Source organism: Pelecanus crispus, unplaced genomic scaffold, assembly GCF_030463565.1.
Source record: "Pelecanus crispus isolate bPelCri1 unplaced genomic scaffold, bPelCri1.pri SCAFFOLD_47, whole genome shotgun sequence".
Lineage (NCBI taxonomy): Eukaryota > Metazoa > Chordata > Aves > Pelecaniformes > Pelecanidae > Pelecanus > Pelecanus crispus.
The window spans coordinates 93,207-112,440 of NW_027461483.1; the positions used below are offsets into that span (position 1 = coordinate 93,207).

A 19,234-nucleotide genomic window follows, 5' to 3' on the forward strand; every position below is an offset into this window, starting at 1 on the left:
GAGAATCTGTGTTTGTTGGCCCTGGGTTCCTGGGGTTAGGTTGTTTTTGCCTTATCCTGTGTTCTGCGTGGTCTTTTTTTGTGGAGAGTCCTTTTTTTCAGCTTGTTTGCCTTTTTAGGGTTTGGAAAGGAGCCTTTGGTTTGTGTGCGAAGTTTCTTCTGGTTGTTTTTTGCTGTTCTGGTGGATTGTGCTGTGTTTTCTGTCTTGAAAGCATCATTTCTGGTCTAATATGTCTACTTCATGTCAGGCAGTGTCCCTTCTGGTGCAGTCTGACTCATTTCTGGTGAGTCGGTAGCTGTGTTGGTAGGTAGGTGGGTAGGGAGGTCCATGTGGTCCATGGAGAATGACTGCCAGCGACTAACGGGCAGTTCTGGGGAGGGGTGAGAGGACTTCTGGCCCATGGATAATGACGGCCAGAGGACTAAGTGTGCTTCTGAGCTTGTGTGGACTTCCAAATTGGAAGTCCAAATTGGACTTCCAAATTGTGGACTTGGTCATTTCTCCTGCCTTGAGGAAGAGCCCTGGGAAGACACCAGCCGCACAGAAGGACAAGGGTTTCCCCAAGGGTACGTGGCTTTCTGGTTTTTGCTTTTGAGTGAGCAATCTGCAAAGAGGCTGCTGTCATTAATTTTAGTGACATTTTGTCAAGTCCTGGACTGAGTTTCGTGTGACTTGAAGCATTGCTGACAAAATGGTGGAGGTTTGGGTGTTGTGGATGCTTCGGGTTTGAACGTCTGCTCGTGGTGGTGACTGCATGCAGTCTTAGCTCCTGTCTTAGCTCCTGTCTCAAGGCACAACATGTGCTTAGGACGAGGTTCATCATCCATGCTAGTGGATGTGAATCTGTATTTCAGATAGATTTCTTGATCGTTTTGGGTAGTGGGGGGTGAACTTCTTGTCAGATCTGATTCCATCATCCTTGGTCTTGCATCTTCATGTGGCTGGCGAAGAGCTCGTAGGAGGAGCGGGAGAAGGGTCAGTGCTGCCGTTTCCACATTGACCGCTTGTGCTGGAGTTATCAGGATTCTCTTCCATCGGTGGTTTCTTTGCAGGCATCTCTTGAAGCCACTTGTCTGTTTTGTGAGGGGTAGTGGACTTAACGGGAGACCTGCTTTAGCTTTTTTTGGTTGTTCTTGCATTCTTTGGCAATATCTACTTAAAAGTCTACTTCAGCAAAAGAAGAGGAAATCACTTTGGATTTCTGTGTCTGCCTGAAAGGACTAAGCTGATGATAGAGAGAACTGATGTGAAGAGCCATTTTTTGGCGATATTGGGTGCCCCATCTGACTTGTCTGTCTTTCCCTGTGCGTAGGGTGGTGGTTTGCGCATGGCACTGCTCTGTGCTGCTGGGTCCACGTCCCTGTTGGTTGCCAGATGCAAGGCAAAGGGCTTATCCTCATTAAAAATGACTTGTCTAATTTCAGAAATTGTCTGCATAGAGTTAAAGATGAAGTCTTCCTCATCTCTTTGTGCACTAGTAGAGAAGCGGTGGGGGGTTTCAGGGCAGTGCCTGTGAACGAGCCTTTAGGAGATGCTGTCCCTTGACCCTCAGATGGGGCAATGAAGAGTTTGAGAAAGTCACAGGTGTTTTGGTGTTCACCAAAGCAGTTTTTTTTTCTTTTGTAGCTTTTGTAGCTTATGTTTCTTATGTAGGAGAGCTGTGAGGCTGGGAGGACAGGCTGTGGGTAGGAGGGAATGTGCTTAGTTGCATATCAAAGGAAGATAAATATCTGAGTAAGGTCAGCACTCAGAGTTCTGGCTGTTTACATGTGGACCTGAACTTTTACCACAATGGATTTGCTTGCACTTCTCTTCTAGTTCATGTGTGGGTACAGGAAAGAAGGCAGCAAACGTATACACTAGGTCAAATCCCTTTTTATTGCCGGCCATAAAGGTGCCTCTTGGCTGGGAGCCTGAGAAGGACGCCGTGTTACAATTGATTCCTTATATGCAGTCTTAAGGCTACTCACGTATTCATTTTGACAGTCTAAAAAACTCTCTTGGATTTGACCATCAGGTGGCCTGTTAGCATTCACTTTTGAGTATTTTTTCACATGAAGCCCTGTGCAAGAATGCTTAATGCATATTTCCTAGCTGAGTTGGCACTCTTTTGGTGCAACTTTGCTGCTTTCAGCTGGTTTCCGTCTGGTTTCTTCTAACAGTAGAGCCACTTGTATAGGCGAGGTCACAGTCGGTCAAGTTCTCTTGCGCATGTCTTTGAAGCCATCTTTACATAGGAGCTTTTCTTATGTACTGCAATGTGCTGGTCAGTTTTTTCACCCGGGCTAGTTCAAAGCCTGCACAGCAGGACGTAACCACTGCCTGACAAGCTTTCTTTATATCCCACGGGAGCTCGATGGTGATAATGCCATTTCTAGCTTTCCCTAGGAGACAGGGAGGAGCAAAGCTCCTGTATCACAGCTTGGCTTGGTCTGGGAAGGCAAACTGAAAAGCACGTGGCAGTCACAGACACTTCTGTCCTGGGCCGTGAGCTGTGCAAATGCCAGCAGAAAGCTCTGGGAACACTTTGCACACAGGCCAAGGTGTTCCTGCTGCTACCCCAAGTGTCGCCAGCCCGAGCCCTGACATCTGGAGACCGATGTTTGACAGCAGCGGGGCAGGGGAAGGCAGAGTTGCCTCCTCTGCGACAGGAGGCTGCCAGCTTTGGAGCAGGCATGCTGTGGTGGGGTCAGACCAGGTGCCTTTGCTGTCTTCTGTCCTTCCTGTGGGTCTCGTGCTCATGGACAGCCCCATCTCTGTTGACAGCCTTTGATAAATGGGGATTTGGAGAAGTGGAAGTTGTTTCTCCTCCTGGTGGGAGCACGCATGGGCCTTTGTTGTCAGAGGAGCAAGTGGGGAATGGTCCACACCACCAATCAGGTGGCAATGTGCGGTTGGAACCCTCTTGGTTGCTTACCCTTTGATTTCAGTGCTGTCCTCTAGTCTGAATCTTGCAGTGGTTTTGCTGAGGCATAAAAATTAAAGGGCTAAAGCAGATCATCCTCACCCATGCACACACCTTCCCCCCAGCTCCAGGTGAACAGCCAAAATCTCTGGGGGGACGTTGTTTTATGAAACGTGTATCAGATATCCAGCATCAGGGGACCTGTGTACAGCGAATGGCTGCAGGTGCCTGGGGCTTGGCTGGTGTCACCTGGAAGGGAAAGGGAACAAAGGTGACCATGGGGACTTGTTACCAAGTACATTTATTTGTAATTTCTCATTGTATGTTGCTGTATGTGTGCCGTGCAACATTTAGCTCGCAGTACTTCCTCCTCTCCTCCCCCTCTTCCTCCTCCCGATCGTCTTCCTCCACCTGCTGTTCCTACTCCTCTTCACTGTCATCCTTTTACCCTTCTTCTCCTCCTTCTCTCTGTCCTCCTGTTTGTCGTTGCTGTAGTTGTCCTCATCCTCCTCCTCTTCCTCCCCCTTCCTCCCACTTCTCTCCACAACTTCATCCTAATCCTCCTTCTCCTGTTAGTTGTCCTTATTCTCTTGTTAATCCCCTTGCTCATCTTCTTGTTTCTCCTCCACCGCCTTCTGTTTCTCCCTCACCTCCTCCACTGCCTCTTCTTCGTTCTGTTCGTCTGTTCATCCTGTATGTCATCCTCCTCTTCCTTCTCTTCATCTTCCTCCTCCTCATCGTCCCATTCCTCTTAATTCTCCTTCTCCTTTTCCTTCCTCTTCCTCCTCTTCCTGCCCCTCTACCTCCTCCTTGTCCTTCTCCTCTTCCTCCTCTTTTTTCTTCTTTCTCATGTTTGTCCTCCTCCTCCTGTTCTGTGTCTTGTTCCCCTATCTTCTGCTCCTCCTCCTGCTCCTCCTTCTTCTCTTCCTATTCTTCCTCCTGCTCCTGGTGCCACCTGTTCCTCTTCTGACTGTTCCTCGTGTTCGTCTTCCACCTCTTCTTTCTCCTCCTCTCGCTCCTCATGTTTGTCCTCCTCCTCCTGTTCTGTGTCTTGTTCCTCCTTGTTCTCATTCTCTTTCTATGTTCCTTGTCTGCTTCATCCCCTTCCTCCTCCTCCTGCCGTCCATCAGTTCATCCTGTTTGTCTTCCTTCTTGTTCTCCTCCTCCTGTTTGTCCTCCTGTTAATTCTCTGTGATGGGGTCATCACAACCCGGTTTGTTGGGTTCCTGGAGCTGGTGATAGATGAAGGGATTCCCCATTTAGAAGCGGCTTTCCATATGCCCTTTTCTTGTGTCAACATGAGAACAACGACAGGCTGACAGTGGGGGTTTTAAAGGGTTTGTGGGCTGGACAGGGCGGGAAAATGAGCTCATTCCACTGGGCACTCTGTCCTGTGCTGCTAAAAGGTGGTCTCGGGCTGATCGACTCTGTGTTACCATTTGTGGTGGTAAGTTGATTTCTTCCTGTAGGGCTGTAATAATCTCTGCGGTTTCATTAATGGCTTTTTCTAATTCTCTTGACACATTTGCAGTAGCTTGCTCTAGTTTTGCAACCCCTAAGCATGGGATAAAAGCTGTTACAGACAGGGGGAACGTAGTGCCACATGTCATCAGAGGGCTGTAACACGTTTTCCCATAGCTATCAGTAGCTCGGAGCTCCAGAGGCAGAAGAGATAGTGGTTCTAACCTGTGCGGAAGGTATTAATGCACTTAGAATCCCCTTTTCAGCTCAGGTGGAGGGTAAATCCTGGAAAGCCCTTTCTTCACCTATCCCATATTGCCCTGGTAGTTGTGCAAATAGGGCAGTCTGATCTTCAGGTAAGTCTGAATGATGCAAATGATTTCCTGTGCAAGGGTTAGCATGTGCTGGATTGGGTTGTTCAGGTAAACGAGTGAGGCTGGGACCCAGAGGAGATGACTCAGAGCATCAGGATCCTCTGGGCCCGTAGTGGCAGCCAAACTCTTACCATTACCTTTAGTTCGATTGTGGCTTCCTGCAGAACAGCAAGTGAATCTCTCTGTGAACATCCACGTTGTCTGGCAGTGTGCAGGGCCGGATGAACTCCCTCCAGGAAGAAATGGCCAGTGTGATGGCTTATTCGAATGGGTTTCACGTAAGGGCTTCTGGAGAATCTCCCTTGCCCGTTCAGTGGATGTGGTAGATGGGAAGGTTTGGAGGAATGTGTGGAGGAATGGCGATTGCCTTTAGGGAGAGCTCAGGGTTAGGAGGAAGAGGGTGGGGCTGCCGTGCCCCCATGACGCGGGCCTTTTGTCATAATGCGCTGGGTGAGGTGAGGCACTGGCGGCAGCCTATGCACTTGTCGTCCAGGAAAGCCCTGGGCGGAATGCTGAGGCCGGGCGCCCGAGTAGCCGTAGCGAGCGGTTGGGCCTGGGAGCGCTGCGTGCGAGAGAGGGAGCGGAGGAGGAGCCGGGGCCGTGGGGGCCTCTCCCCATCGTGTGGCCGCCTGCTGGGCTGTGAGGAGGAGCATGCCGTGCGTCCACTACAAGTTCTCCTCCCAGCTGAGCTATGATGCGGTCACCTTCAGTGGCCTCCACATCCCCCTGTGTGACCTCAAGCGCCAGATCATGGGCCGTGAGAAGCTGAAGGCGACCAACTGCGACCTGCAGATCAGCAACGCCCAGACCAACAAAGGTGCATGGGGGTGGCGGGCGCGGGGCCTTGGGCACCTAAAGCTCCCTGTTTATCTGCAGATGTGTCCTGGTTTTGTCTGGGACAGAGTTGGTTTTCTCCCTAGTAGCTGGTGTGGTGCTGTGGTTTGGATTGAGAATGAGAGCATGAGAATAATGTTGATAGCACACTGATGTTGTAGTTGTTGCTCAGGAGTGTTTTTGGCAGTCAAGGACTTTTCCGCTTCCCATGCTCTGCCAGGTGCAGAAGAAGCTGTGAGGGGGCAGAGCCAGGAGAGCTGACCCAAACTGGCCAGAGGGCTGTTCCATACCATAGGGCGTCATGCTCAGTATAGAAAGTGGGGGGAGTTGGCTGGGGCTCAGCGATTGCTGCTCGGGGACAGGCTGGGCATTGGTCGTTGGGTGGTGAGCAGCTGCATTGTGCATCACTTTGTGCTTTGTATGTTCTTTTATCATTAGTAGAAGCAGTATTACTATTTCTGTTCCTCTGCTGTCCTATTAAACTGCCGTTATCTCAACCCATGGGTTTTAACTTTTTCCCCCCCAATTCTCTCCCCCATCCCTCTGGGGTGTGGGGGGAGGGTGAGCAAGCGGCTGTGTGGTGCTTAGTTGCCGACTGGGGTTAAACCACGACAAGATATTTAAACTATGTTCAGGAGAATGTCTGTGAAGAGACTTAAGAGCACAATGTTAGGGGTCCTAGGGATGCCATTGGATTGCATGACACGCGTAGGTAGAGATACATTTCAGAAGTCTTGTATTTTTCTACTACTGTTGAATGAAATTGTCAAGAGCTTTTGAAAAATGGTTAATTTGCCTGAAGGGCTTTTCTGCAGAAGGGTCTCTGAATTTTGTCTTCAATTGCTAAGGTACTGTCAGCTTCACACATGCCAGCAGGCTGAGTGGCCAACTGGCTGGCGTCACTACTGGAATGGTTGGGTCTGTGTCAAACAGAGCCTTAAAACCAGACTGATGGATGGTACTAAATGTGATGGAGCCCAATTCTTATCCCCAGGAGAAAAAATGTTTTGAGATAGGGCAAACATGTATTCTATTATAGCAGGTGAGGAACAGAAAGCAAAGTTTTAGAAGAGAAAATGATGCTCATAAAGATTTTACCCCATAAAGTGTTACTGCAATATACATCATACCAGTTTTACAAAGTGTGTTGCTTTGTTTTCATCCGTACTCAGAATGCGGTGAAGAAAAAGTGTCTGCTTCCCTAGGTTCTGTTAAGCATGGTGTTCCCTAAAGGTGAGGCTAAAGAAGGAGTATCTGTCATGCTTTAAAGAGCATCCCTCTTGTTCACCAGTGACCAGATCCTCCTCTAGGTCGGTTGTGTTGCCCTTTGACCTTTGTAAAAGGAGTCTAAAATTTTAAACTTGGTCTATTAGTGACACAGGTGCTTCCTGAAGCTTTCTTAAGGGTGTTTTCCATGTGAAAATGCAAAAATCCCCCCATGGTTTTCAGAGCAAAGCTAGAGAATACATTTCAGTGTAATGTATACGTATACCAAATTTTTGCTTGAAATGCATAACCATGAATTTCAGTTTTTATTCATCAGATGTAGATGCGTAAACTCACTAGTAGTAAACAGGGTTTTAAATATGACTGTGTCCTGGTTTCGGCTGGGATAGAGTTAATTTTCTTCCTAGTAGCAGGCACAGTGCTGTGTTTTGGATTTAGTAGGAGAAGAATGTTGATAACACGCTGATGTTTTTAGTTGTTGCTGAGTACTGCTTATGCTAGTCAAGGACTTTTCAGCTTCCCATGCTCTGCCAGGTGAACAAGAAACTGGGAGGGGGCACAGCCAGAATAGTTGATCCAAACTGACCAAAGAGCTATTCCATACCATAGCACATGACGTCATGCTCAGTATAGAAACTGGGGGGGGTTGGCTGGGGAGCAGCGATCGCTGCTTGGGAACTGTCTGGGTATCGGTCGGCGGGTGGTGAGCAATTGCATTGTGCATCACTTGCTTTGTATATTATTATTACTATTATTATTATATTGCTATTATTATTATTTTACTTTATTTTATTTCAATTATTAAACTGTTCTTATCTCAACCCAGGAGTGTTTCTCACTCTTACTCCTCCGATTCTCTCCCCCATCCCATCGGGGTAGGGGGAGTGAGCGAGCGGCTGCGTGGTGCTTAGTTGCTGGCTGGGGCTAAACCACGACAGACTGGAATAAAATGATATGATGGACTCTTTTAAGATGCTGGGAAGGCAGACTGGATGGTTGGGAGCTATTTTAAATGTCAGGGGGGCAGGGGTGTCCGCTTCCATGCTTACTCTAGAGGCGTGTTCTATAAAGGCAGAATTCCCTTCAAAAAGCCTGCACTCAGGAATGATGCATTTCAACTTGCCGCCTCCTCTTAATTTGATCTGAACTTCTTGACCTGTCTTTTAGAATAGATGTTCTCACAATGTTGTGGAAGAACTGTGAACTCCAGAGCTCAGGATTCCTGAGTGCTCTTTCCTGCCCTGTAACATTCTGACTCAAACCCCTTGGAGCATGTGCTATTCTGCTTCTCAGGCAAGAGACAACAAACCAACAACCAAACAACAAACCCCAGCTGGGACCTGACCTGGTCTTAATGCAGATGGCAGGCTGTCTTCTGTGTTCTGTCAGTCCTGAGTGACCTTGGAGACCAGTGTGCTGTTGGCATTCAAACTGTTTTAAATGAGTGGAAAAGATTTTGCTGCTTGTGTGTGATTACCAAACCTGAAGACTTCTAGGAATGTCCCGTTAGTGTGTTGAAACGATAAAAGCGCAGTGTTACATAGAAAGCTTTGCTTTCATACCTGTGAAGGGATTGCCTGAAGTGCTATGTAATGACATCTTAATAGACATTCTTACAAACTGAATACTGTTTTGTTCTATATTTGTGTTGTTTTCAGAATACACAGATGATAATGCCCTGATTCCAAAGAACTCATCAGTGATTGTTCGAAGAATCCCTGCTGGAGGAGTAGAAGGTACCAGCAAAACCTATGTTGTGTAAGTATCCATACAGCATTGTACCCTTTGTTAGGGCTTTCAGTGTGTTAGCTGGTTTTGTGGATATTAGTTTACAGAGGCATTCCGATTGCATCTTTGTTGTTAAAGCTGCTGTTAATTTTGGTTGTCATGGGGTAGATTGTAATGTACCTGTCCCAAAGTCAACTGGGACATGGGGTTCAAACTCCAACAGTGGTAACTTTTAAGATGATTCTCTTGGGCTTGTTCTTGGGCTTGATTTTTCTGAGACCCAAGTTGTAGATGCTGTTTCCTCTACGTGGACTGGTCTTTATCATATCTTCTTGCTTCTATTGCTTTTATAGTGAAGAGAGATAGGCATTGTAGTGTGAACTCAGAACTTGTTCCCATCTCAGAAGTGTCTGATTGTTGGGGTTTGACTCTTTCTTGCCTTTGGGGGAGAGAGGGTGGGATATGGCAGGTATTCTTATGCCCCAAGGCTGGGGGTTTTGCATCCTAGCTGTAGAGGAAAGACCAAGGGTTGCCAGCTGGCGAACCGTGCAAACAAGAAGTTCCATTCATAAGGGATTCATATCAGTTTCCTAAAGACAACATCCATTTCAGGCAAGAGAAAAAGAACAATATCCCAAAGTGTATTGCCTTTTGTGCGAGTACGATGAAGGAATAGTTAATCCTTTCCAAACCTGAAATGCAGGAAGCAGTTTAGCACGTTGCCAACTGTTGCTAGTTCTCTTTCTAAGTCTGTTTTTACCCTAAGCTGATATCTGTGCTCCAGGTTTTAGTTCTGTATTCCTAAGATTTACGGAGGACAGAGAATCGGGTATATTGATTAAAATGACAGATACTCAAATGCAATCCTGCCTACAGCATCACTGCTATCATTTCTGTATTCACAGAGTCCAGTTGTGTATCAGCTGCATTAGCACTGTTTGAATGGTCACGTTTTCCAGCCTTCTTAAAGACAGGCCTCTCCACCACAGTTAGTATTGTTATTAGGTGTTATTAGCTTGTGGTTTTGCCATGTCCTTCTGATGTGGGTTCCCCATAAATAAAGTATACTGATGAGTTACAGTGTGTCTTGAACAAACAGTACAGCAGCATCCTGGCACCCGTGAAGCACTTGCCAGCCAAAAACCCTGAATTTGTGTGACTCTGCATGTAAACTTTGGTCATATTACTGCAGCAGTTGTTGCAGTGCTTTCAGGCACTACCGCGTAATTCTGGACACCACAGCGCTGTGCTTATAAACGTGGCCTTGTTTTGGGGGTTAATTTAAGGATGTATGCTCAGTGCTGCCTTGTGAATGCATCCTCCGTTTCTGGTTGGGTGGCACCCTCTCCTGGTATTGTAATGCTGCCCTAAAGTGAGAGGACAGATGCTGCTGGCATCAAAGCTCAACTAAATCCCTGTGTGTGGGGACAAGGAAAGAATGGCACTGCTGTTGTAACGTTGAAAACTAGCCGTGCAGATTAGCTTTTGATTCCTCTGTCTGGAAACATTGCAGAAACTGCTGGTAGAGTGGTTAATGTTTGGGAATGCTGACCGTATGCTGTAATGGTGGAGAGGCCTTCAAAAATGCATTACTTACCTTGCAGTTTGTTCTTGAAGGAGAATGTACGAAGAAGCCCCTGTGTGGTGGTCTCAAGCATTTCCTTGTACTTCCTCATCTTCAGGAGGTACGGGCTCTATTTTAAGTTCTGATCACCTCCATTTCTCTTCCAGAAGTCGAATGGAGCCAGTGAGTGGACCATCAAAACCAGTACGTAAAAACACATCTCACACTTTATTCTAAACACTGCACTTAATTCTAAACAATGTAGCTTTGTATTAATTTTCCAAACAGTAAGTCACTGAATACTTTACAAAGTACACTGAAAATAATTTTCCTGTAGTGATGGTTACTTCTCAAACAAAATTAAGTATTTTTTTAAATTTTGGCACAAGGCTAGAGCCTGGTGCATTTGTCGGTGAAATCCCTGTCTTTTGTCCTAACCTCTGCCTGCAGTATGCTTTTGGAGCTCAGTGACTTCAGGGTTGGATGCTGCTTTAATTTCCCAAGAGGTTAAGCCTTTTTTTAGTGTACCACCATATGATTCTAAACATATAGAGAAGGAATGATGAACTGAAGTGAGGAATCATTTTCTGCATGCAGAGATTTTTTTCCCTAGAGTCGGCTAAAACTGCTCCCTTGAATTCTTCCACTGCGTTAGGCACTAAAGGACAAGAGCGTTTTCCACGGAAGGCTTTTAATCTCTCTTCTGATCCAGTTAGTGACCCCTTGAGGAGAGCTGTTCAGTTTACATTGTGAAATGTTATTCTACGCTTTTGAACAACTTCAGGCATAATAAGCAGTGATTCGAGTGTCTTTCTGCTAAGGTTTTACTGGGGTGAGCTTCACTGCTGCTTGTGGCGTAATAGAATTGAGTATACTGGAAAAGGAGCAAGCGAAGAGTTCCCCTTTTTCCTTGTGGAAAAATTGCCCTCCAGTCATTAGTTCTCAACAAACACAGCAGTCCATTACGAACCAGTGGCCTGAGGACTTCATTCCTGCAAGCTGTTCCGTAGGTAGCTGGGAGGGAGGAGTGTGGCTGCAATTTATTCTCATAAATTCCTTTTTAGCTGAAAATTGGCAGCTTCCTTACCCCTTTGACTCTTAAGCAGTTGTGAGCATTTGACAAGGGTCCCTCTCTGAGATAGTCTGGAGCAGTAAGTTGATCTCAGGCGGGTTTGGTGAGTTTGGTTTCTTCTCATTAACCACAGAGGCACTCTGGAGCTGTCACAGGTTTGGACACTTTTTTGAACAAATACAGATTACACTGGGTTGGAAATGCCTCTTTCAGTGACACTCAGAGGATACAATGCAGCCTTTCAGGCTACAGTAGAGGTGAACTATTGCTGTGTTTTGATTGTAGAACTTGAATATGTATTTAATGTTTTGTGCACAGATCAATGACTCTTCTGGATCTATTTCTCTGGCCCAGCTTATTAAGGTATATCTAGATATATTCTTGTCAAATGCTTAAAACCAAAAGTGTTTGCTTTGTATTTTTAAATCTTATACTGTGATCTATAGCTGGATAACTCTTGTAATGTGAACAGAACTTTAATTTAGATTTTACTAATTTAAAAGTATTTATTTTAACTGTAAAATATGTGTGTATTTTGATACTGTCCTGTAAAGAGTAGTTGCCAGTCTGGGAAGATAGAAGGGGAGTACCTTATCAGCCTCAACGTAATGTTGCCGTATTACTCACCTTCAAGACGCAAAGAAGCAGCACTGCAGAAGCTGTTTACCGTTTTTCATACGTTTCATTCATTTTGTGTTGGAAACTAACACAACTTTCAGAGAAGAATTATATGGTCTGTAAGTTATGGACATTTCAGGGCGGGTTGCAGCAGCCAAACGAGAAGCGTTTCTGGAACATGGACGATTGCATGGCTATTTTTGAATTTCTAGTCACGATAGTTACAATTCTGTTCTGTGAATGCTGCAGAGTTTCATACATCATAGTACATCTACAGTGGACAGCACAATCTAATTTGTTTGAGCGCAGGCTGTGTCAATTGTGTAAATGTACCTGACCGTTTATAGGAATATGCCAATGTGTATGTGTGGCATATTAGCAGATGGGACCTTCTGAAACTGTTGCAATGCCGTGTTTTGCTGTGGAACTGCTTGTGTTCTGTGCTCAACAATGTGTAGCTTTGCCTGGTGATTGCACTAGTGATTGCACGTTGTGCAAAGGCGTAGTGCTAGCCAATGGAATGAGTGGTCTTTCGAGTGACAAAGATTAGAGAAGGCCGGGCCTAGTGCAGAGGAGCTGCTTCTTTCTTCTGAAAATAAAGGCTGGAGTTCATTTCCAAGAAAGAGAAATCTCTTCCCACTCGTAACTTCTTCCCTCACTCACTGCAGAAATTACACTGTGTACATTTGGCCAAAAAAAAAAAAAAAAAATTAGTTTGGAAGGTATCCACCAGAAGAAATTGGACTCCATTAGTGCTGTGCCTAAATGTGTCCTTGGTTCTGTAAACTCATGTGAAGTTTTCCTCTGCAATGTGAAAAACTGTCCAAGTGGTGTAGACATTTCAGCTTTTGAGAACGTTTAAAGAAAAATACAGGAAAATAACATAAAGCAGCTCAGAACTGTTACTTGCTCTGACCTCCTGAGTGCAGACTGGCTTAGCATGGAGGCAATGTGTTGTAAAAAGTTTTCCAGTTTGTTATTCCTATGTATTAAATGCCATATTTGAGTTTTGGTCTATTCCTAGAATGTGTTTTTTGTGTTTTGGAAGTGTTCTGTAAACCGTTTGGATTCAAACAAACTAGTCAAGTATCTGTAAAGTTGTCTATAAATGTTAATGGCAGTGACTTCATAGATGTTGATCTGGATGATGTTACAGTTGAGAAAAAAACTGTCTATATGAATGACTTGACAGATGTTGATGTGAATGATGTTACAGTTGAGAAAAACTGTCTATATGAAACAACCATTTAATAAAATACTGAAACTAGATGGTTGCTTTTGTGAATGAATGCATCTAAAAGCAAAAATATGCGCTGTTGATCTGAAAGATAGGTGCTTGAAGGTCCAAGTCATTTACAGTCCCTCCCTTCGTCCCTGCTTATGTCTGGACTAGTGTGCAATAAAAAAATCTGACCAAATACTGGTTAAACAAAAGCAGCTGGCTTCAAGAATTTGAAGATCTCGTTGTGCGTAAGGTTTATGAAGAAGTTAGTAGGGGGGAACGTGCAGTTTGGACTGCCTACAGCACATGATGGTGACATTTCTACTGAAAAGAATCCTTTGTCTTGCTGAGGGATTCTAAAAAGCTTGATTCCTTTCATGCTTCTGTGTCCGAAACTCAGTTTCAGCAAGCAGAAACAACTTCCCTTACTGCTAAGTTGAGTGTCCTTTTAATGCTGCAAAACGTAAATCATGATAGTGGCATACATCTTTCTCAGTTAAATGTACAGCGGAGATCTTCTCCTTCACATAGTCTGGAGCTTACTATCAGTTCAAAAATACTGGACAGTGTAATTGTTTCTACGCAGAGCTTGAGTCCACGTGGAAGAAAATGGGACTGGTTCCACAAGCCTTTATGTAAGGTGCAGACAGAGCCCAAGGTTTTGGGTGCCCAGGAATGCTCTTGTCAAGCAGGTTACCGGGCACCCAACCCCCACGTAAGGGCGTAAGGACTCCCCAGAACATCTTCAGCACAACTCTGTTTTATATGAGTAGCTGTTTTGGTGGAGCCTCAGCTGGCGTTGTGCTGCTCTTGACAGGACTGGGTGAGTGCTGTGGTGTTTGGCCATGTGGGCTGCATTGTGTTTCTCATGCATGTGTCAAATCCTGACCTGTTAAACAGACTGCCAATCTGGCTGAAGCCGATGCTTCCGAGGAAGATAAAATAACAGCGATGATGATACAGTCTTGCCAGGAATATGATCCATCCAAGTAAGTGTTGCTGATGTCAGATCTGTTCTTTGAAGATGATGGAAAAGCTGCAGAGATGCTTGTTGGAACAAGAGAGACACCTTTGCATACCTTTTTCTTTCTTTCCCCAAAATCTTTCAGTTACCTGAAGAAAGCCTTGGGTCCACCTCCACCATCTTACACTTGCTTCCGTTGTGGAAAACATGGCCACTATAGGAAGAACTGCCCAACACATGGGGTAAGATTGTGGGGGACTGCTGGTGTTCGGTAGTTTGTCATTGTTTTTACCTTGGCAGTCATGTAACAATACAGAAACACTCCTATTAAGAGTTGTTTCTCTTGGGGTGAAACACAGAGGTTACCTGGCAATGTTGCAAAGCCCTTCAAGCTTCCAGGGAAACCTGCAATTACAAATGCAAAAATGTCTTTTTTCCAGGTCATAGACATTGAATATGTCCATAGACCTTTCTCTGTGGACTTTCACGCACATTTTTGTATATTTCAATATCACTGGAAATGTTTCTGGTTTTAACTCTTTTTAATGACTGGTTGTAGACAGGTTTCAGGATTCGGTCTAAACCCAAGATGTTTCTGTTGACCCCATCTTGTGACTATGTGCGTGTTTTAGGTACACAAGCCTCTGGTTGAGTATTCATGCTATTGAACGTTCGTCACTGAATGTATCTGCATGAGGTCTGAATTCAGCCTTCATCTAGAGATGGTGAACACAAGTTTCCCCAGCGAGTGATTCAGAGCAGCGAACTGAGCTCTCGCGCTGAATTGCGCTGGGGAGGAGGAGCGGGTTTGTGTCTCTTCTCTGAGTGGATGGCGAGCGCAGGGGTATTTCCCCCTTCAGGAACCTGAAGTTAAGCCAAAGAATGTCAAATGAGTTCAAAACACTGCTCAAGCCTTTTGAACGTCCTGGCTCTGTTCTTTTAGGAAAAGAAGTATTTTAGTTGAGCAACCCTTACGCTAGGTACAAGGAGAGCACTAAAGGCTTTTGCTGCTTCAAATAGTCCTTGAAATGTCATTTTAATTGTGGGTCCTGACATGAGATATGTCTGCATTTCTTTCCTTAACAGGACAAACAATTTGAGTCTGTTCCCAGAATTAAAAAGAGCACAGGAATTCCCAGGAGTTTCATGGTGGAGGTGAAAGATCCCAACACCAAGGGTGCTATGCTGACGAAAAGTGGAAAATATGCAATACCAGCTATTAATGCGTAAGTAGGGAATTAATTGGACTGACCACAAAGGGAACGAGAGAAACCATGTGTAAACATCTGAGTGGCAATGCAACCAAGTTGGCTGGCATCTGGAATTACGAGGGAGGAAGCATTGTCATTGTAGCTTACCCTTAAAATCTGTGATACTTTCTACCATTAAAATAGGGCAGTCCTTCTGTTCCTGCCCCTGCAAGTTGGTGAAACTTGTGGTATGCTAAGAATCTGTATTTCTGCAAAACGTTTCAGTAGTGTTTACAGCGGAGTCGGTCTCTGTGAACGCTCATTTTGCTTCTGGGTTATGCTTCAAAGACTTCCTGCAAAATGTAACAAAGAGCTGTTGGACTGAGCTTTCCTGCCCCCCTGACTTTTATCCAATCCCATGTGTGAAACAGACTGAAGCTTTCCTGTGGCTATAAACTAAGAAAACACTACTGTGTGCTGACAAGAGTGGCTGTTTTCAAATGCACTTGGTAGCACTTGTGTTTTTCTGTCGTGGATCTCCTTTTGTAGAAGCTGTAACACAGACTTCCTCCATTAATCAAACGTAATTACTCAGAGACTAACTTTACCCTGAGCCTGCAATTTACACTTACCCTCTGGCAAAGGAGAGGTGGGATTCATTTCACCTGATTTCTAGGTGTCAAGGAATTATTTTTCCAGTCTGAGCTGGTTTCTGAGTTGATCCAATGAATGGGAGAGTTCTGCAGAAGGAAAATTCTTCCCCCCTCCCTCTTTTAGTGCTGTGGCTACAGGAAAGTAGTTCAAACAAAATGCCTACGTGTTAGAAGGCTAATGGGGTACGAGAAGGATTCCATCTATTCTCTTCCTTTGATAAATTCAAAGTTTGGAAAAGTTTTCCTTTAGTCATCTTTAACTCCTTCCTTTTTCCTTCCCCACCCCGCCTCCAGGGAAGCTTATGCTAGAGGCAAGAAGGAAAAGCCTCCCTTCCTACCAGTGGAGCCATCCTCCTCCTCCTCAGATGATCCTGTTCCAGAGGAGTTGTTGTGTCTCATCTGTAAAGATCTCATGACGGATGCAGCTGTTATTCCCTGCTGTGGGAACAGTTACTGTGACGAATGTAAGTGTTACTGCCCTGTCTGTTCATTCAAAACATCACATCTGATCTTTGGAAAGCAGAAATAGGAGATAACGAAATTGCGTTGTTACCACTTCTACTTAATACTTCAGTATACCCTGAACAGGAAAGGACTCTTCTTGTATAAAGAAAAAAAAAAAAAGAAAAAGGAAGAAAGCTTTTGTCCCCTTTTATGTATCTAGTTAAGTCCGCTTTACATGGGAAAGGACGAGTAAGAGAAGAGTGCGTAACTCTGCAGGTGATTACAGTATTAGATATGGAATGCATTTAGTTTGTCCACAGCCCTTTCCCTCATGCAAAATTATACAGCCAGCTCTGGTGCCTGACTGTGGTCTGCAACAAAGGGAGAGTTAGGCATTTAATACACATTCTTCTCCAAGGGAGAGCTGGTTAAGGTTAAACCTTCACAACTCAAACGTACTAATGAGTTTTTGAGATGTGTTTTGTTCATTAACTTGAGGTTGGTGACTTCTTGCTGTACTAGACAGTGGAAAAAAGACTAGTGGGGACATCAAGACACAGCCTACTCTACATCTTCAGGTGTGACTAGTGAAATATCAAAACTACGGTTGTGTGCTGCATACGAGACATTTGTGACACTATTGAACTTTTATAGCTTCATGCTCTCAATTCAAGACCACATTCACCCATTAATCATAGATGTATTTTGAGAATTGATTAGAAGCCAACAAATGTCCTCACTTTGGCTAAAACCTGTTTTGATGGTTCTAATTATTCACAGGCATTAGAACAGCGTTGCTGGAATCTGAGGAGCATACCTGCCCAACGTGCCACCAGACAGACGTTTCACCTGATTCTTTAATTGCCAACAAGTTTCTACACCAGGTACCATGATGCCTTTTACGTAAACTGTTTGTAAGAAAAGTCTATTTGTGAAAAGGTGAAAGGGAAGCAAATACTAATTTACATCTCCTTTAAGCAAGGCTAAATTGAACAAGGCCAAATTTACTTTTGAAATACATGATCTGTTGTTACAGAAGCTTACAGCCTGGCACATTCAGGTCACACTTTTGTTTAAGATGATTGCCTCACTTTCTGATTTGGTGTTAACACTGAAGGACTTTAAATACAGATACTCTGAGTCACCAGTCATTAATATCAGTGTCTAATGGGATGTGTTCATATATCTGTATGGTGATTTATTTTACGGTTGATAGCATTTATAAGAACACAAAAGCAATTTTACTCTGTGGAGGCTTTTGTTCGTGTATCTCCTGAAGTTCCATATGACCTTTTTGTAAATGTTTTTCTGCCTCTAGGCTGTGAACAACTTCAAAAATGGAACTGGCTACACAAAAAGGCTCCATACCCAGATTCAGCAACAGCAGCAGCAGCGGCCACCACCACCACCACGACCACTCCTGCCCGTCACACCTCCTGCTGCTCTGGTGAGTGCCACTCAACTGTCTAAACCTTCCCCTCTGTCAATCAGCAGTCTGTTGGAAGAGAAGGTAAGTTTTGTTTCAACATATGTGCTGATTCTTGTATTTTCATAGAGCTTATTTTCCAACTGTTTGCATTTATTCACAAGGGCTACCAGGTTCCTGTACAGAGACAGCCAGCAGTAGCAAGTGTTCTGGGCCCCCAAGGACAACCAATACCCACAGCTGGTAAGTAACTATAACTTCAGGATTTCCTGAAAAGAATGATCTTCAGACCAACTGAATGGATTTTTTTCCTTTTTTGTCTCCCCACTCCACAAGATCTTCCAATGAGAGCCAGAACAATTCGCTCAGCAGGTGGCAGAGCAGGCTGGGAACTATGAGTATTCTACAGAAATTCAGTAGATGACCACTTGTAACCTGTTAAACGAGGCCGTAACACATGACTTGTACAGCAGCTGGTTTATAATGAACTGAGTATGCACAGATCGCTGTTTACACGTGATTTTGCTAAGGAACTGATGAACGATAAGAAGATTCAAGAAGAGCATAGGCATTCGTTTTCCAGATAACTGCTTTCCATGTCCGTAAAGGAGAAGCAGATTGTCTGGAAGAACCAGGAGGAGTTCCACTCCACCTCTCTCGTTAGATGGATTGGGTGACTCAAGGGATCAGCACTGATAGGAGTTGCACATGTAGGTTGCTAGCTCAACTCTGGCAGAGATTCAGGTTGACCGATAGTTGTCCTTTGGCAGCCGTTGTTAAGGAACAGGCGTCTCTTACTAAAGCTTCTCTGCAGTGACATCCTTCACCTCCTGACAGCCGTGAGAGGCTGGAAACTGAGGAGGTGGAGTTGCTGGATTTTCTGTGTCTCCCTATTCTGAGTGTAACCATGACCTCAAGGCACTTTGGAGGAGGTATGTGAGAGAAATTGTCTTCCTTTCCTCTTTTGTTTATTTCTGGAGGATACATGGAGAGATTTTAACCTGGACTGCAAACTGGTGGCTTTCGCTAGTATTCTGTTGACATTGTTGAACTTTTCGTAGGAATTAAAAGATCAGGCTTGTTTAAGGAAATCTTAAATTGGTGAAGGACTTTGAGAGGAGGAATGACGCTAATGGCCATAGGTGGAATAATGTGATGTGGTTCTTTAAAAAACTAATAAAAGAAAAACTTGTGAAGAAAAAACTCAGGGTAGCTGATGTTTTCTATCCCTCAAAATCACTTGGGCAGGAGTCTGAATAACTCTGTTATTCATGCTCTCAGGATCTTTCCTGGAGTAATGGCATTGAGTCACATGAAACCAATCAACAGCTGTGGTAGTTCATGTGATAGAAGTGAGTGGAAATAGCCTTACCCTTCCTGGATGTTTTTACACTAACAAAGCAGCAGCTGTTGTGTCTTGTAAGCAGAAACTCTTACATGTTAGCAAGTTCTTCACTTTGCAGTAGCATCATGTCAGCAGCTGAAAGAAGCTTTGATGTAAGTATACGGAGAGGAAAAAGTAACCCAAACCAAATTTGGGAGGAAAAAAATT

At 44.6% G+C, this 19,234-nt stretch overlaps 2 protein-coding genes across 2 annotated transcripts; both read left to right on the top strand.

Annotated features, from left to right (window-relative positions):
* Window positions 1-5,391: 5,391 nt before the first annotated feature.
* LOC142597053 (E3 ubiquitin-protein ligase RBBP6-like) lies at window positions 5,392-10,330 on the top strand. Its single transcript, XM_075727488.1, has 3 exons — window positions 5,392-5,557; window positions 8,460-8,559; window positions 10,261-10,330. The coding sequence occupies exons 1-3, from the start codon at window positions 5,392-5,394 to the stop codon at window positions 10,328-10,330; spliced, it is 336 nt and encodes a 111-aa protein (XP_075583603.1).
* Window positions 10,331-11,459: 1,129 nt separating this feature from the next.
* On the top strand, window positions 11,460-18,359 carry LOC142597054 (E3 ubiquitin-protein ligase RBBP6-like). The gene is made up of 8 exons (XM_075727489.1): window positions 11,460-11,528; window positions 13,906-13,994; window positions 14,115-14,211; window positions 15,056-15,195; window positions 16,107-16,276; window positions 17,037-17,140; window positions 17,575-17,766; window positions 18,291-18,359. The coding sequence occupies exons 1-8, from the start codon at window positions 11,460-11,462 to the stop codon at window positions 18,357-18,359; spliced, it is 930 nt and encodes a 309-aa protein (XP_075583604.1).
* Window positions 18,360-19,234: the final 875 nt, after the last annotated feature.

Coding starts and splice junctions, on each gene's coding strand:
- LOC142597054 (XM_075727489.1), top strand. CDS start 11,460: ATGTATTTAATGTTTTGTGCACAGATCAATGACTCTTCTGGATCTATT. Junction 16,277..17,036: donor GAACAGTTACTGTGACGAAT/GTAAGTGTTACT, acceptor AATTATTCACAG/GCATTAGAACAGCGTTGCTG. Junction 17,767..18,290: donor GCAGTCTGTTGGAAGAGAAG/GTAAGTTTTGTT, acceptor ATGTCCGTAAAG/GAGAAGCAGATTGTCTGGAA.
- LOC142597053 (XM_075727488.1), top strand. CDS start 5,392: ATGCCGTGCGTCCACTACAAGTTCTCCTCCCAGCTGAGCTATGATGCG. Junction 5,558..8,459: donor CAACGCCCAGACCAACAAAG/GTGCATGGGGGT, acceptor TGTTGTTTTCAG/AATACACAGATGATAATGCC. Junction 8,560..10,260: donor ACCAGCAAAACCTATGTTGT/GTAAGTATCCAT, acceptor TTTCTCTTCCAG/AAGTCGAATGGAGCCAGTGA.